Source organism: Benincasa hispida, chromosome 2 (assembly GCF_009727055.1).
Source record: "Benincasa hispida cultivar B227 chromosome 2, ASM972705v1, whole genome shotgun sequence".
NCBI lineage: Eukaryota > Viridiplantae > Streptophyta > Magnoliopsida > Cucurbitales > Cucurbitaceae > Benincasa > Benincasa hispida.
Window position 1 is genome coordinate 12,034,047 of NC_052350.1, and position 18,705 is coordinate 12,052,751.

The window sequence follows — 18,705 nt, forward strand, 5'->3', positions numbered from 1 at the left end:
GGGGGGGGAGTTTTACTTTTACCCTTCCAATTATTGTTTATTTGCGAGTTTAATGATGAATTAGTCATCACATCACATCAGATTGCTCCTTAACCCATTTTTATCTTTACTAAAGAAAACCTTCTTTTTATCTTTTTGATAATACCAGATTATATTCATTATATGATATCCACACGCGCGCTCTCTCTCTGTAAATATATAAATACAGATTTATTTTTTAGTTCCAAAATGATGTTTTAAAGAGAGAGGCAGCCCCCATTCGTATTCCTTGACTAATTAATGCCTTTGTCCCCAAAAAAGAAAAAAGAAAAAAAAGAAGAGAGAAGAGAGAGAGAGAGAGAGAAATGGGGGTTTTAGTTAAGTAAGGTGAGCGTGAAAAGGGGCGGGGGTGGTTGAGAAGTGAGGGAGTGACACATGTTAAGCATCCAATCCAACGCTGCCCGTAGATACCACGACAACCCCACTCCCACGTTTCTATTCTATCGTAATTACTATTCTCTCTTACAACGCCGTTACCCAATCACACGCCGACACCTCCTAACGCCGTCTCTCCTTCCTTCAGTCTATTGTCTTCCCTTCTCTCTCCTCTCTTCCTTCACCCATTTCCGATTCACCCCACTCTTCTCCTCTCAATTCACCCTCTTCCCAGGAAAAAAAAAAAAAAATATATTCCATCCCACTACTGTTTCAGACAGTTGTAGAAAGAAAACCAAAACAAACCAAATCCTAAGTTCAGGCTCCTCTTCAACGTTACACAGATGCAGATGGCCGTATCCCCACCCGCAACCTAGAGTTTCATTCCATCCGATTACCCTTAAAACTATCTCAAGTCTCAATTCCCTTTCCCCTCCTCCATCTCCATGGGGATTTTCTCCTCCTCTTTCCTTGTTACTACCTAGGGTTTTCCAACTTCCTTCTCTTCTTTCCCGCTTTTGTATGACACTTACCAATTCCCTACCTACCTCCGAGATCTGTCATCGAATGGCCTCCTCCGAGGTTTCCATCAACCCCAATTCCGCCTCCTTTAACGACCATGCGGATTCTACCAAAGACACCTCCGATCCACCCAAACCTCTCTCTTCCAGGGGTATTCCTATCTCCTTCCTACCTTATTTCTTCTCCTCATTCTTTCTTTCTCTTACTCATTTCTCTTCTGTTTCCCCCCCCTACAGATGCTGATATCGCCCTCTACACCGAGCTCTGGAATGCTTGTGCTGGTCCTCTCGTTTCTGTTCCTCGCGAAAACGAGCGCGTTTTCTACTTCCCTCAGGGCCACATCGAACAGGTTTTGCCTTCCCTTCTAATCTAATTTTATCAGAATAATACAAACCCTCTTTCCTAATTCTCTTTCTCTCTTGCTAATATCTAACACTCTGTCATGTGCTTGCGTTCCATTATTTTTTTTTCTCCTCTTTCCCTAACTTGGAAGTTTCTTTTATGATAAGCCTCAGCTCTTTTTTCACCTCAGATTGCTGTGGTTCATGGGATCCCTCTTTTTGTTTTTGTTAAACCGTCCAGCTTCCTGGTTTCTAATATTGTTTTCTATTCAATTTTACTGATAATTAACATCTGTTTGGTTCCTGGATCAAGGTGGAAGCATCAACTAGTCAAGTGGCGGACCAACAGATGCCTGTTTATAACCTCCCATCCAAGATCCTCTGCCGCGTTATTAATGTGCACTTAAAGGTACCGCTGCTCTAATTCTTGGACGTTACTACCAAACTGAGGCTTTCCGTTTCTATATATTCTTCACTTTCAACTAAAACATCTGTGAAGGTCCCAGGCTGGGAGATTTCTACCAGGTAGTTTTCCTTTGTTATTGATGTGTGAAATCCCATGTCTGTCAATTGCAGGCCGAGCCGGACACCGATGAGGTATTTGCGCAAATAACTTTGCTTCCAGAGGCTAATGTAAGTTCCCTTCTTCATCTTGCAGTTTACAATGTTATATTGTGTTGAAAGCTTCTCATATGTTTAATGATCTGGACGACCTGATGTGTTTGTTAATTACAGCAAGATGAGCATGCTGTGGACAAGGAACCCCCACCTCCTCCCCCGCGGAGATTTCATGTGCATTCTTTTTGCAAGACTCTGACTGCCTCTGACACCAGTACTCATGGGGGGTTTTCAGTCTTGAGACGCCATGCTGATGAATGTCTTCCACCACTGGTTGGTACTTTTGTATTTTTTGGTTCTTATTAGATCATATAAGTTTATGAGATATTTCTTAACTACCAAAACTGAATGTCATAGAGTTGATTTTGCTAGGACATGTCACGACAGCCTCCTACCCAGGAGTTGGTTGCAAAGGATTTGCATGGAAATGAATGGCGTTTTCGTCATATATTTCGAGGTAACGACTTGTTTAATTTGAATTACTCTTTGTGGTTCCCAGATCTCAACTGGGGGGTTGTGGTTACAATACAGTTCATTTTATTAATAAAACAGGCTCACGTACACAGCCTCTTGCTCCAATATATAATACACAAGTCTAGCTTCTTGTGCTACCAACCTGGGAACAGTATTCCAAATCTAAAGCTTTCATGCCAAATGCCCTGATTAGATGACAGAGATTATACTTTTGGCAGTCACCATGTTCGGTTGATTTTCTTGATTTGATTCAGTCTTCTTTTTGCTAACATTTAAGCTTTTTTGGAATATCAGGGCAACCACGAAGGCATTTGCTTCAGAGTGGTTGGAGTGTTTTTGTGAGCTCAAAAAGACTGGTTGCAGGAGATGCTTTTATATTTTTGAGGTCATCATTAAAGACTTTTTCTTCGTGTCAATTATTTTATTTGATTATCTTTTGGTCTAATTGGAACCAACATATTTGCTGTCAAATAGGGGTGAGAATGGAGAACTGCGCGTTGGTGTTAGGCGTGCCATGAGACAACATGGCAATGTTCCATCGTCGGTCATATCTAGCCATAGCATGCATCTTGGTGTGCTTGCAACTGCTTGGCATGCTATTTCCACAGGCACGATGTTCACTGTCTACTATAAGCCTAGGTAATGCTTATGAAGCATTTCTGTGTAATGTATGTTTAGTTTGGTAATTACAACTTTTAAAACAAAGCCTAATTGTTCCAAATGTGTGTTCAGGACTAGCCCTTCTGAATTCATTGTTCCATATGACCAATATATGGAGTCTATTAAGAAGAGCTACACCATAGGAATGCGGTTTAAAATGAGATTTGAAGGTGAAGAGGCTCCTGAGCAGAGGTATGTGACTATATAATTGGTATTGACAGGAGTATACCTTCTAAATATCTACTAGTCTGTACTTTCTTTTTTTTTCCTGGTTCTCTCTTTCTTGATTAGTGTCTCTATGGAAACTTATTTGGATGATCCTAACTGTGATGCTCTAGATTCACCGGTACTATCATTGGATGTGAAGATGCTGATCCCAAAAGGTGGAAAGATTCCAAGTGGAGATGCCTGAAGGTAGTATGACGTTTTGTAAGACATGTATAACCCTTTTTTTTTTTTTAATAAATAATTTTTGGGGGAATTTTAAAGCAGCCATTTTTACTTTTCTCTAGGTGAGATGGGATGAAACTTCTACTATTTCTCGTCCGGAGAAGGTCTCACCATGGAAAATTGAGCCTGCCCTTGCTCCTCCTGCACTGAATCCCCTTCCTATGACTAGACCTAAACGGCCTCGATCAAACATGGTATCTACATCCCCCGATTCCTCTGTTCTTACACGAGAAGGCTCATCAAGAGTGACTGTAGACCCTTCACCAGCCAGTGCATTTACAAGGGTCTTGCAAGGTCAAGAATTCTCGACCTTGAGAGGCAATTTTATTGATGGCAATGATCTGGATGCTGCCGAAAAATCTGTTATGTGGCCTCCTTCACTAGATGATGAGAAAATTGATGTGGTTTCTACGTCTAAGAAACATGGAGCAGATAGCTGGATACCTCCAGGAAGGAGTGAGCCAACCTATGCAGATCTTCTGTCAGGTTTTGGAACTAATATTGATTCATCTCATGGTGTTCGAGCTGGCATGGGAGATCCAGCGGTAGTCACTGCTAATTCAATCAGAAAGCATGCCATGGATCAAGATGGAAAGTTTAACTTCCTTGGTGGTAGCTCATGGTCTGTCTTGCCTTCTGGTCTCTCGCTCAACCTGGTCGACTCTTGTCAGAAGGGTCATATTCAGGCTGGTGACTTATCTTATCAAGTGAGAGGAAATGCTACCTTCAATGGTTTTGGTGATCATTCCATGGCCCATTGTCATAGAACAGAACAGCCTCACGGAAACTGGTTGATGCCTCCACCTTCATCTCATTTTGACTATTCAGTTCATTCAACTGAACTGATGTCAAAACCTATGTTATTTCAGAATCAAGATATACTGAAACCCAAAGATGGGAATTGTAAGCTTTTTGGCATTTCTCTCATTAAAAATCCCGCTATTCCAGACCCTGTAGGATTGAATAGAAATACGATGAACGAGGCAGATGTTATGCATCCTAATGTACATCAAATCCATCCAAACGAGTCTGGCCTGAAGTCTGAACTATCTGGGGGTTCAAAGTTTGCTGATAAATCTCTTGCCATCAATGAGGCCGATAAGTTGCAGCAAACATGCAAATCACAGTGTACTTCAGCGAGGAGTTGTACAAAGGTTGCTAGCTTTTATAAACAAAAAAACACACTCCTTTAACTTGTTTATTAGTTTGAGGATGAATCTGAATTGGCATAATAATGTTCTGTTGATTCCAGGTTCACAAGCAGGGGATTGCACTAGGAAGGTCAGTTGATCTTAGCAGGTTCAACAAATACGATGAATTGGTTGCTGAATTGGACCAACTGTTTGAATTTGGTGGTGAGCTGCTGGCTCCCAAAAAGAACTGGCTTATTGTATATACGGATGATGAAGGTGATATGATGCTTGTTGGAGACGATCCCTGGCAGTAAGGACTAATCATACATGATCATATGTTATCTCTTATTTGTCTCTGTGGAATCAAAATTTTGAATAACTCGTGGGTTGGCTCTAATCAGGGAGTTTTGTGGTATGGTTCGGAAGATTTTTATCTATACAAGAGAAGAAGTCCAGAAGATGAATCCAGGATCCCTAAATTTAAAAGGCGATGAGAATCCATCCGTTGAAGGGGAAGAAGCTAAAGAGATCAAAAGCCAGGCGGTACCTTCGATGTCAGCACCCGAGAGTTCTTAGGTTTTTGCTTTGTGGGGTATAGGTGAGATTCGAAATATTGATGTGCAAATTAGTAGAACTTTGTAATATTAGTTCTCATCCTTTGCCTATACTATTACTATGTCTGCATGGCCGGAATTGAAAGAACAATCTTGTTTTGTGCCAGGTTTTTGGTGCGGTACGGAAGGAGTTGAGCAGAGTAATGCAGCGAGGCCGGAAGGTTGCGGCCTTATGTAAAAGGTAGATGGTAGAAATGATGTATTGGAATTTTGAACATGTGCAAGTTAGTATTGTGGAGTGTAGTCCACTGTTATACGTAAAAATATGTATATGCCCGCGTGTCTACGGATGATGGCTGGGCTGGCTTGAGTTTCCAAACCATAATTCCACCTTGTATATAGGCTCTTGTTGTAACTCAAGAAATGTAGTGAATCTAAATTCAGTTGGGTGCGTTTACTAGTTGGGTTGGTCAGGCGGACTCTGCAATAAAACGCCGCCACGAGATGAATGATCGATTTACATCTAGAAATGTTTGCTGCCTTTTATGTGATGCCCAAGGGCAAGGCAGAAGAAGAGAACACGCTCACACCAGTGGAAATGTGTTTCAAAGAGGGCTGAGACCAAAATGGGATTGCAATTAAAACTTGAGGTCGTGTAGTGGCCACGACAGCAATGAACATGAAGCTACTACTGCTTCTGGATTCCGCTTCAATAATCCAAACCAAACTATTTCCCTACTTGAAAGCGAAGAGATCAATTGCATGCAAATGTCACAAATAACTTGCTTTTAAAATCAAAGTATATCCGGTGTGTTTGCGTGGAAGTCTATGACGATATATTTTTCACTTGTCCTTTTTTTCCCTCACCCCTCAAAATTCAAATAATTAGACGCTTATTGCTATGATGAGGGTGGTCCAGGAGGCCAGGATTCCTTTGTGTAGAAGGCCACGTTTTTCGACTTTTATTAAAAGGAAACGGAAGAAAATTTGTGTCGTTCACGTTTTATGCTTTGTTGTTTGCTTACGACCGGGTAGACGAGAATGATGTTTCCAATGTTCTTATCATATTTATTCTTCTTCTAAATTACTACGGAGTCACAACTCACAAGTATTTCAGAATATAAGCAATTATAACTCACAAGTATAAACTAAAATAACTTTTGGGGTGAGACTTTAAATTGCAAACCTCTTAGTTGTTAATGCATATTTATACCTATTGAGACCTACTGAGGTAATCCTATTTAGAAAATATATATATATTTTTAGAGAGTAGTTGCCAATATGACCATTTAACTCGAAATAACAAATCTAATTAAAGTTAAATATTTGCAAATCAAGTCAAATCTTAAGATAAAAGTGTGAAAAAAAAAAAAGTTTACATCAAAATGTTTCAATATCTGTGGATGATAAATTTCTATCAATATCTGGGATCTATGACTATGATTGATAATCTTATAATTGAATTTGATTTACTAGTATTAGATCAATCATTAATCGATACCTATTAATAATAAGTGTATTATGAATTGTTTGCATAATTGTCTATTATGAATTGTTTGCATACTCATTTGTTTTATGTTTATTACTCTTACACCATAACAACATAATATAAAGGATTATTTGAGTGATATTTGACTTCCTATGCGTTGAGGTTTGAGATTTTTCTATTCATTAAATTTCAATTTTTAAGTTTTTTAAATTTATTGTTATATTTAATTTTTGGTTTGATGTCTATATTAGATCAGAGATTTAAGTTGTTTGTTACTTTTAAACTTTAATGTTTTATGAGTTTCTCTTTTTAATATTATTTTAAATTTCAAGTTAGTGGTATTAATTAGGTTCGTATCCTTGTCCTATATAAGGGCGAGCTACCATGTATTGAGAGTATCACAATTTTGTGTACTACATTTTGTGTATCATAATTTTGTGTACCACATTTTAAGTATTACAATTTTGTTTACTACATTTTGAGTATCACATTTTGTATATCACTATTCTATGTATCACAATTTTATGTACCACATTTTAAGTATCATATTTTGTGTATCACAATTTTGGTATCACATTTGTTGTATCGTATTTCTTACACCTCATTTCGTGTATCATCGATTTTTTTCTTACTTAAATCAAAAGTTTGAATTTTGCTCTCATTTTATTTTTTCTTCTATTTATTTAATAAATATTAAAAAATTGATTTGCTTTCGCTACATTTATTTTTTTTCATTAACTTTATTTTCTCAACAATAGTATCAAAGCTACTTTTGATTTTTCAACGATATATATAAGTGTGATTGTTTGCACATTCATTTTCTTTCGGTTTATTATTGATAATACTATCAATAAAATAAAATAGTATTATATAACCGATGTTCACTTTTGTCGTCTATTCATTCTTATTTGAATTCTCATATGCTATGAAATATATTACTATTTATCCTATCAATAGATTAAAAAAGGTAGATATTTTGTAATTGATTTCCGTTTTCTATCCGCCAGTGTTTGGACTGGACACTCATTAATTATTAGGTCTACTACGACATATTCTGGCAATTAAAAAAAAAAAAGTGATTTTATTTTAAATGAAAAAACTGCATAAACTATTTTCAGTTGTAGCAAAATGTCTTAAAAAATATGTATATCTTATTTAATAGTTTAAGGTATGTTGTTAATATTTCATTTGGTTTTCTACAAATAGTTCTTTATTCGCTTATTTGCTATTATATCTATTATTCATGCACCTCGGCAATAAATAAAAAAATGTATAATTTTAAAGAAATAAAACAATAGTTTAAGTTTCAATTTAGAAAAACACAATTCTGGCCATAAATATATTTTTTTTAAAAATAACCATTTCAAACAACACCTATAGTTTTTTTATTTAATAAGATGATATTATTAAGTGACAATTGCAAATATAGATATTAGACCCAAAATATCAACAGATATAACATAATGTAAAAAAAAAATTGCAAATATGACTAAATTTAAATAGTTAGTGATAAACCATATTATTAGTAGGAGTTTATCAGTGATAGACTATATCACTAGTAAGAGTCTATCAACTAGAGAAGTCAGATTTGTCTATATTTATAATTTTTTAAAATGATGTTATACAGTTGGTTATTATTCCTAAAAATGTTACCAATTGTAATTTTTCCATTATTAATTTATTTGTAACAAACGGATACAAATATCACATTTGGGCAGAAAAAAAGTTATTCACGCAAATGTGTACAAAAAAAAAAAGCCAAAAATCAAACATAAAACCAAAGCTGCTGACTCCATTATCGTTCTTGTAAAGATGGCCTAAGGGATAAAAAAAAGGTTAACTTTTTACTTATGAATATCAATATTGATATCGATATAGATTATTGATATGAATATGAGTATAAATCAAGAAAAGTAAAAAAATGCTAACTTTTTAATAATGATATCATATAGATCATTGATGTAGATTTCCAATACTAATATTAATACTGATTAATAATATGAGTATGGGTATGAATCTAGAGAGAAAAGGTAAAGGATAGAAAGTTAAAAAAATTATGTCAGATCCTAAAAAAATAATCAACAAAAATCTAAATAAAGACCTGTTTCAATTTCAACAACCAACCTACTAAATAATTTTTTAAAAAAATTAAAGTTTTATTCACAAAAATATTATTTTATCCAAAAATAATTGACAAAAAATTATTTTTCACATTCCAACACTAAAAATTCCTCTACCAAATTTAATTTGTTTACAACCCCACAAAAAGTTATCTACACCAAATTATTTCTAGAAAGATATTTTATATAAAAAAAAATGAAAAAACAATTAGACGATCGTATAGCAATGTGAAGAAAAGTTAACGAATATTCACCAAAGCTGAGCGATTATTGGGACTGGGTATGGGGAGGGCACCCGGTAAGGAGGGGGCGTGCAAAGAGGGGCAGGTATTGGGACTAAACGATCGCACCATCGCCTAGTACTAATCACTTAGCTATGATCAATGGGAACTAAACGATACGTTGGATTTTCTAAACGATGGCACTACACAATCGCGTTAAGCGATGCGATGAAGTGCTACGTGATAGAACTGAGTGATCGTTTAGATGTAAACCTAAGCGATCGTGGCGTGGGAACTAAACAATACGTTGGATTTTCTAAACGATGACACTACATGATCGCTTAGCTACGATGCGTGCTAAGCGATGCGATGAAGTGCTACGTGTAGAACTGAGCGATTGTTTAGGCGTAGACTTAAGCGATCGTAGGGTGGAAACTAAACGATACGTTGGATTTTCTAAACGATGGAGCTAAACAACTGGTTTTCTCAAGGTGCAATCCGATTCAGCCCCTTATTAAATGCCCACTTCCAATTTCAACCACCCACCTACCAAATTAATTCATATTCCACCTAAAATTAATTTATCCAAAATCTATTTCTAGACTTGTATCTCTTCATCAAATTGTTTCTCTTAATCAAATTATTACTCTTCATCAAATTCTCCACTAGAAGTTCTCTTCATCAAAAGTCCAAAACTTGAATCTCACGAAGCTGTAATTTTGTACACTCCATCATAAGAAGGTATATATTTCATTTTTATATGTATTCTCAATAGTTCACTAATTATTAGGAAAATTGACAATGCCCTTCATTTGATATTTATTTATAAATTTTTTGAGGTTGATTTTTGGAGTTTGAGTTATGGTTGCTTTGTTAATTGTATGTTTTTTTTTTGTTAATAATGTCTTGCATTTGATATTTATTTTAAAAAAAATCAATTTATAAAAAAAAATAAAAAATATATTATTTTTTGATACCCGGTCGGACTTCACCGGGTAAGAAGCAAAAGTTAGATTCCTGGCTGTGCTTCCTTGGGTTACCCGACCGGGCGCACACAAAGTCCATGCTTCTGTTTTTTGGCCCGATGGTGGACCTGGTCGGTGGACCACCGGGCTAAAAAACAAAATCCTGTTTTTTTTTATTGCATTATATTAATACATTTTCTATATAAAATGTAGGAGAATGCTTCGTGTTTGGATTTGTTTCGGTGGCATTTGGAATGAAAGGGAAAAGAATTACGATGGAGGAGAGTTGCGGGGGTTTGACATTGAGTTGGGCACGACCTATAATGAATTCCTGACCGAAGTTTATAGGATAAGTGGTATAATGTCGGATGAGTATGATCTTGTTATAAGATGTATACTTCAATTGAGATCCAAAGCCCCTGCATTTATAATTCGTAATGATGAAGATCTACACACATTTCTTACATGGGAAGAGGTCTTAGTAATACCTCTTTACATATCCACGCTTCCAAAGTGTTCAACAAATCAAGGATTTCATCCAAATAATTCATATGTCCGACGAACTGAAGAAATCTCTTCAACATCTAGGCCAGTACTGTGGAAGATGGAGTCGGATAGTCAATTTTCTCCCACATATTTTAACCCATCACTTACTTCATCACCTAGTAATTTGACAACTCATAACTTAGGGGATGATGCAGACCAAGGTCAATATTTCAATGATTGGTCTTGGAGGGAGAATGACGATGAAGAGGAACCCAAGATTAACACCCACCAAACATATCATGCAAAAGAACGAACAATCGAAGACTACGGAGGCTCGTCACATTCAATGGGTCGTGACTTGTCACATCCTTCTAGTAGCACAATCACCATACCATGTCAGTCTTATTCTTCTGAAGATGTGCATGTTGGTGACATATTTATATCTAAGAAGGATTTAAAGATGCGGTTATTGGTGCGTTATTTTATGCGGTGAATTTATGAAAGGAATTGCGGTGATGGAAATGCGTTGTGCAACAAGTTTTCTCAGCAGAATCCAAGTATAAACCCTACTCCTGGTAAGTCCAGGGTCGAACTCAGGGACTAATGAAAATAATATGCGGTAATAATTTTTAAGATCACTTTGCGGTAATAAATAAATTAATGATTGGTTGGTTTGTTGTTTGCGGTGTAAAAAGTATGTGGCGGATTTGAGAAAAGATTGATTATGCAACAAATACACTGAGTATGCGGAGGAACGGGTTGAGAAGGTCTTTAGCTAGCATTTCCCGAGAATGCGTTTAAACTATGTGATCATGCTACACTCATGCGATAACAAATCATTTTCCAATGCAAATGCGGTAACTCCTAATTCTATGACACATGCGATGAATGTGATAATGTCCATAGAGCTTATTTCTAAGTCTCTACTTCTTGCCTATGCGATGATGCAAGATGCATACAAAGACAAGGTGACCGCATACAATCATAACCTATCTCTTGGATACATGCGATGCATTAATAGCAAACAATGTTTATTCCTAAACTCCTATCTCTTGATTATGCGTTTCTAATCTGACTCTCCCGAGCCTAGATTCTAACCTTATTTCCAAGCCTAGATTATATCCTTAGACTACTCTCCCGAGTATCTCTAATGGATGAATGATGGATACATAATACAAGATAATCACATATAATGAAGTTTCCTAGTTATGCTAGCTAAGTACTTCTCAACCCATTCGACAAATTTAGCTACTCATGTGCAATAAACAGAGAGTGAACAGATATAAAGAAGTAAATTCCATGTCTATAGATAACTTCAAAGTACAAAATGACAATGGAAGATAAGGATAGAGAGCCTAGTAGTAATCCCTTGCTTCCCAAGGCTTTTACACTGTTAACTCTATTATGTTCAAAAGATGTTCCTACTTCCGCAGAAGTTGGCCCTCCCTCTGATCTCGACGCTTCCGACACTCTTTCAAGTTTACCGGAACGATCTCTCGGTACAATCTCACTTCCCTCACTTCCGCCTTCTAAATAAAAGAAAAACTAAGAACAAGAATACTTCTAACTATGGAGAAAATTATCTAATTGTCGAACTCAACGAACCCCCTCACTGAAGGTTATCTTCGGTATTTATAGAGCTTCAAGGTGAAAGGGTTCTTCTCTCTTATGATTGCACTGATAGGATGGCATTAATTCTCTGTCTGATACGTCGAATATTTGTCACCGAAAAGTTGAGTGTACTTGCTACAGTAGTTCATTAGCGGTTTGTCAACTTAATTCGGAATCGATCATCATTAACTTTCTGTCCCATCGTGATTTATGACGCTTTTCACCCGGATGTGCCTACCAAGTTGCGTCGGCTCTATGCTGCAACCTTTTTGAGAAGATATTTGCGAGCGCAAATCACCACATAGCCTTGCGGTAACGCAATCTTTTGCTGCGCTCAGCCGTTGATTTCTTTGGATCGCATTTTCCGCCTTGCGTCAACACATATTCTACACAAAAATACACAAGTTAACTGTTTTAATGCGATGGACGCATGCGACCGCAATGTTGTGAACTTAATGCTTTTTTTATGCAATTTTATATATTTTATCAACGCAACCCTGCATTGTTTAATAACTTAGCAATGTAATAACGTGCATTTCTGCCCATTATCAGTTATCTATGTTAGCAATTAAAGGTAACTTTTCGTTTAAGGTGAAGAAGTCGACCACAACATTATACAAAGTTATATGTTTAGTTGAAGAATGCAAATGGAGACTTTGAGCCGTTAAATTGAAAAATTGTGAAATTATTTAAGATCTTTATGTAGAAATGAAATATTGACTAACGATCATAGACAAGCTTCTAGTTGGGTTCTCGGACATCTAATTTTGTCGAAGTTTGAAGACGTTAGACGTTCATATAGACCGAAAGACATTGTCAAGGATATAAAACAAGAGTATGGTGTGAGTTTAAGTTATGACAAGGCATAGAGGGCAAGGGAAAAAGCGCTAGTGCTTGTTTGGGGGTCACCGGAAGAATCGTACAAAAAGTTACCTAAATTTGGTGAAGCCTTACAAATTGAAAATCCTAGTTCAGCCTTTAAATATGATCTGCAAGAAGATAAATATATCAAGCACGTCTTTATGGCTCTTGATGCTTCCATAAGGGGGTTTCTGAACTGCATTCGCCTTGTTTTAATTGAAGATGGAACACATTTAAGGGGTAAATACAATGGTAAACTCCTGCTTGCGACTGGGGTCGATGAAAATAATCAAATATACCCAGTCACATTCGGTATATCTGGTGGAGAAACTAATGAATCTTGTGTGTGGTTCCTTCAGCAATTAAGATGTCAATTGGGCAAGTTCATGATTTTGTTATAGTATCAGATAGACACCCTAGCATAAAAAAGGCAATTATCACGGTCTTCCCAGAAGCATTTCATGGTGTCTGCATCTATCATTTGAAAGCTAATTTATTAGTGAATTTTAAGAATAAAGATATTTTCGATATTTTCGATAAAGCAGCAAAGGCAAGTTGTGAGTCTGTGTTCAAGTACCATTGGAGTCAATTTGCAGGGTATCCATGTGCATGCAAATACTTAGAGGATATCGGTCTTGAGCGATGGGCTAGGGTGTACCAATGTAATAGAAGATACAATCAGATGACAACAAATCTCGTCGAGTACATAAATGGAGTGTTAAAAGATGCACAACAGTTACCAATCACTTCATTTCGTTGGTTACAGGATTTGTATTACAGACGTCGAACGGAAGCATCAAATAGTACATCAAGACTATCGGACTATGCGATGACAATAATTCGTGATGCAGCGGACAAAGCGAGCAAATATGAAGTTCGGTTAATTGACCAACATGAATTCGAGGTGATAGATGGAGGATTGGGAGGCCGTGTTCATATCACGCAAGAACAAGCACTATTGTCGCAAGTTTGATTATTATGAAATCCCTTGTTCACACGCCATTGCTGTATGCAGAGTTTGGAATATTGATCCTACTCTCTCTGTTCACGGTATACTCTATTGATGCAGTATTGGCTGATATGCTGAACCTGTAAGACCACTTGGACACTTTTCGGAGTGGAAACAATCGTCAGCTTTCGTTGATGTTGAAACATTGCCTCTAAAAAGAGTTCCAAGAGTAGGTCGCCCACGAACAACAAGATTTCCTTCTATAGGTGAATTTCATCAAGTCCACGGGTGTTCTAGATGTGGTCAACGGGGTCACAATAAAACGACATGCAATCAACCTCTTAATACTACCGAGTGAAGTATGGATTTTTTTTTGTGAACTTGGATGGTATTTTTGTGAATTTAGATGATATTCTTGTGAACTTAAATGAATATTTTTGTGAATTTGGATGAGATTCTTGTGAACTTGAATGATATTTTTGTGAATTTGGCTGAGATTATTGTTTTTTTTTTCTTGCATGCCCTGGCCGGGAATTGGCGCCAACTTCCATGCACCCGAACTGGGAATTGTTTAAAAAATTTCATTTTTACATGCGTCCGGCCGGAAATTGGCGCCAATTTACATGCGCCTGGCTGGGAATTTGTAAATTTTTTTCATTTTTTCATTATTACTAGCAAACCACTCCCAACTATAAACTTTAAGTATAAATTTTCATTCATCACTTCAACTATTAATTACAAAAAAAGTTTACAAAGTTCTAAAACAACGCTCTATTTGCCCATATCTGAATGGCATATTGTTTACGAAAATATTGAATTCTATCTTGTGTTAAGGTGTCCATTTTAGACCTTGTTACATCATATTCAAAAAATTTACATGTGAACATACCACAGTCACCACTCTCATGTTGTTGAGGCACGAAAAGTTCTCGATGTAGAGTCCGACGATTAATAAAAAGATTATGAGACTCCATTATCGCACCAGCAATAAGTAGACCAGAAAAATTTTCGCACACTGATCTCATTTCACGTTCCAAGTCTATGTTCGAATGTAATGCGATCAATGAATCAAACACGATTAATTCTCTGACTTGGAAGTTCGCACAAAGAAGCACCCAGTGCATCCCATAGAGGTTGAAAGGCATGTAAACAACATCGACGTTGCTCCAAGCTACATCGTAGTCAGTGTGTTTACCATGAACGTACTTTAAGACATTTGTCGCCTTACTCCAATCGATAGTATGGCGATCGCGTCTTAGGAAGTTCTAAAGGAACGATAAAATCAGACAATGTCAGAAAATTGCCTAATATATAGCATAACTACAATGTCAGATAACATACCGTAACTACAATGTCAGCTATAGCAAATTTTCGACGACACAAGCTTGGTTGGGCTTGCATTTTCGTTTTTATGAATATAAAAAAATATGTCTATTACCTACACGATAAGGGTGTTCAAGTAAATAGGGACACATATACACACGCGAGAATCTAAATTAAGGTTATATACCTCGTCATTCATCCATTGGGATGGTATTAACAGACTATTAAACCAATTTTTATCCATTTGAGCATATGCATTCCTCCGGATCATCACAACAGGGTCTACATTGTCCATCCACTTTTGAAATTTAATGTTAAGATCCTCAGGTATGTCAACGAGGGGATCATACTTCTGAAGCATTTTTTGGCTCTTCCCATACTTACTTGTGTCCTTCCACGATGTAGTTAATTTCCAAGAAATTTTTCTCATTCGGCCACCACGACCTTCTATTACATTTACATTTTTCGTGCCTTGTGAACTTATATCGACAACCTACACAATAAAATTTGTAGTGAACTTATAAGAATAGTTCTGTTCGATCAACCTACACAATGATGGTTACACTTCTATATCAATTATAGGGTTACTCAATCAAATAAAAAAATAAAATAATTATTACAACAATAGGAGGTCATACTATGATCATGACGAAATATCCTAACTTCCAAATTTCATACTAAATAGGAAGACATAGACGATAAGAACAGACAATAAGGATCATGACAAAATATCCTAAATTCTGAATGACAATATTGCATCAACAGTTTTGGTCATTAACTTCTCAACGAGGTCATACCTCGTCCTTCTGTCCATCAGTGGGGGACCCTTCATCTACAACATCGTCACTTGGAACCACCACAGGTACAATATCACCAACTACAACACCTATAGCTCCAAGAGAATGACCATCCCTATCACCATTGTTGGCCACAGCATGATCACTCGTACCTCCATGGTCCCCACCTCTAGTGCAGTCAACGTCTTTTCCCTGCATGCATAGTTAGTAATGCTTTTTAGGTATCGCATAGTTAGTAATGCTTTTTAGATATATCCCTGTATGCTTAGATATAAAGATGACATACAAGAAGCATCATAATGGTATATCCTTACTTTTGATAATCGTTGCAAGTACTTTTTAATGCTTTTTAGGACACGTTCCACACTTTCCACGCGACGATCAAGACTTTCCACGTGACAATCAAGACGTTTGACTAGCTTACCCAATTTGCGGTACTTCTTCCGTTTCTTATGTGACTTCTCATCATGTCTTTGTTGATTGTCACTGTCATCGACCTCCTTAGTGTTTGAAGGTCTAGCAACATCACCATCATTTGTGGGTTTTCGTTGTACAAGTGGTGCAATTGGTGCAAGTGGAGGGATGGGTGGCTCTATAACACGATTTATAAACTGAATCTCTTCATCAGAAGGAATGAGTTCCAATATAATTCTCAACTACAAAAAATTGTAATCATGAATAAATAAACTAAGAAACTATAAGTATCAAGATAATTTTAACCCAAAAAATTAAGAAGAAACATATTGCATCTGACCCAAAGACTTCGTCTCTAATCACTCTATATGGAGGGAAATGTGAGCACGACCATCTCAAAATACGTGGTATCGCATTGTCATTCAATCTATTTGCAATGCTTCTGGATAATGATGAAACCGTTTCATATGCCCATACCTATATGAAACGTAAATGTATATCAGTTGTGTACTTTTATGAATATTCAAACAAATGTAAGTGTAATTCAAACAAATTAAGTTACCTGAAAAGCATGGGGAAATCCGTAAAGATTGTACGTTTGTTGTTTTCCATTTTCATTGCCTTTATAAGCCTGTACTTTATCTTTCAATCCTTGTTTGATCATTTAATTGTATTGGCAAAAATTTTCTTACTCCAATCCTCATTACAAAATCTATTCCAATCGTCTATGATCGCTAAATTTTCAAAATTCATTTCCTTTTTTCTCTCTCTACCCATCATTGCAAACTAAATAAAATAAAACAATGCAATTTTCATTGCATCAAAATCATTTTCAAACTCAAGAGTTGGAAAAATAGAGTTCAACTCGTATGCCTTCATGCCCTCATTGTCGTTTCTAGTTTAATGTTTTAGTCTTGTGATAAGGTTAAACTCTGCTTGGCTGAAGGATACTTTATTCCCCATAAGATTAAAGCTAATCACATCTCTCCTAGGTTCCTCTACCTCCCGAAGAAAAATATAATGAATTAGTGGTCCATTGAATATGATGTTTGTGTCAAGGAGAGGACCAAAACATGTTTGTCTAAACATGACTAATTATGTTGGAAATAGTTTTTTCTTAATTTTAGGGATAGCCTTTCCTATGTGGGAACAATATGAAAGGGCCGCAAGAAAATGGTCATTAGGATGTACCTTCATATCTAGTTACATTATAACCTACATTTTTCATGAAATAGATAAATAGAAGACAATACATTATGATCATCAATGCATACTTAAAAAAAATAAAAAATAAAAATTATATATAAATATAAATAAAATGGCTCGGTCCATACCCGTCCAGGTACAAGGCCGGGCAAAAATACAGAAATAACCCTACCCGGTCCAATACCCGGCTGAGCCAGGTTGGGCCAAATTCCAGAAGCACCCCCCACGACCTGTCTCCCTTTACCCAGTCCAATACCCAGCTGAGCGATCGTGTAGTGTCATCGTTTAGAAAATTCAACGTATCATTTAGTTCGCACGCCACGATCGTTTAGGTCTACATCTAAACGATCGCTCAGTTCTATCGCATAGTACTTCATCGCATCGCTTAGGGCACGTCATAGCTAAGGATCGTGTAGTGTCATCGTTTAGAAAAAACCAATGTATCGTTTAGTTTTCACGCCACGATCGCTTAGATCTACATCTAAACGATCGCTCAGTTTTCTTGCGTAAACATTCATCGCATCGCTTAGCGCGATCGTGTAGTGCCATCATTTAGAAAATCTAACGTATCGTTTAGTTCCCATCGATCATAGCTAAGCGATCGTTTAATACTAGGCGATGGTACTAAGCGATCTTTTAGTCCCAATACCCGCCCCCTCTCTACCCGGTGCCCTCTCGTTCCCATCGATCATAACTGATCGTTTAATACTACTAAGCGATCATTTAGTCTTATACCCGCCCCCTCTTTGCACGCTCCCTCTCTACCCGGTGCCCTTCCGTTCCCATCGATCATAGCTAAGTGATCGTTTAGTACTATTAAGCGATCGTTTAGTCCCATACCCGCCCACTCTCTGTGCACCCCCTCTCTACTCGGGGCCCTCCCGTGCCTATCGATCATAGCTAAGCGATCATTTAGTCTCATACTCGCCCTCTCTCTGCGTGCCCCTTCTTTATCTGGTGCCCTTCCCCCACCCAGTCCAATACCCAGTCGGGCCAAGACCGGGCACCACCTACTCCTACCTGGTTTTGCCCCTTTTTCCCTCGTCCTTTCCTATCTTTCCCGCCCATACCAGGTCGAAATCACTTATGGCCCCCCC

General features: G+C 37.1%; 2 protein-coding genes across 2 annotated transcripts; both read left to right on the forward strand.

Moving 5' to 3' along the window:
- The first annotated feature begins 318 nt into the window (after positions 1–318).
- Positions 319–5,904, forward strand: LOC120070853 (auxin response factor 2B). The gene is made up of 14 exons (XM_039022744.1): positions 319–1,087; positions 1,173–1,285; positions 1,591–1,686; positions 1,854–1,910; positions 2,013–2,168; positions 2,268–2,352; positions 2,664–2,754; positions 2,844–3,008; positions 3,102–3,221; positions 3,368–3,443; positions 3,542–4,633; positions 4,732–4,922; positions 5,014–5,210; positions 5,334–5,904. Exons 1-13 carry the CDS (start codon positions 415–417, stop codon positions 5,186–5,188), a joined length of 3,090 nt encoding a protein of 1,029 aa, XP_038878672.1. The 5' UTR covers positions 319–414; the 3' UTR covers positions 5,189–5,210; positions 5,334–5,904.
- Positions 5,905–13,080: 7,176 nt separating this feature from the next.
- On the forward strand, positions 13,081–13,892 carry LOC120071971. The gene is made up of 2 exons (XM_039024403.1): positions 13,081–13,171; positions 13,279–13,892. The coding sequence occupies exons 1-2, from the start codon at positions 13,081–13,083 to the stop codon at positions 13,890–13,892; spliced, it is 705 nt and encodes a 234-aa protein (XP_038880331.1).
- The last annotated feature ends 4,813 nt before the right edge of the window (positions 13,893–18,705 follow it).

Bases quoted from the DNA above. Each gene is read 5' to 3' on its own strand.
- LOC120070853 (XM_039022744.1), top strand. From the start codon at position 415: ATGTTAAGCATCCAATCCAACGCTGCCCGTAGATACCACGACAACCCC. The intron at 1,286-1,590 runs GTTTTGCCTTCC...TCCTGGATCAAG, and splicing joins CTCAGGGCCACATCGAACAG to GTGGAAGCATCAACTAGTCA. The intron at 2,169-2,267 runs GTTGGTACTTTT...TGATTTTGCTAG, and splicing joins ATGAATGTCTTCCACCACTG to GACATGTCACGACAGCCTCC.
- LOC120071971 (XM_039024403.1), top strand. From the start codon at position 13,081: ATGGCTCTTGATGCTTCCATAAGGGGGTTTCTGAACTGCATTCGCCTT. The intron at 13,172-13,278 runs GTAAACTCCTGC...TGGTTCCTTCAG, and splicing joins TTTAAGGGGTAAATACAATG to CAATTAAGATGTCAATTGGG.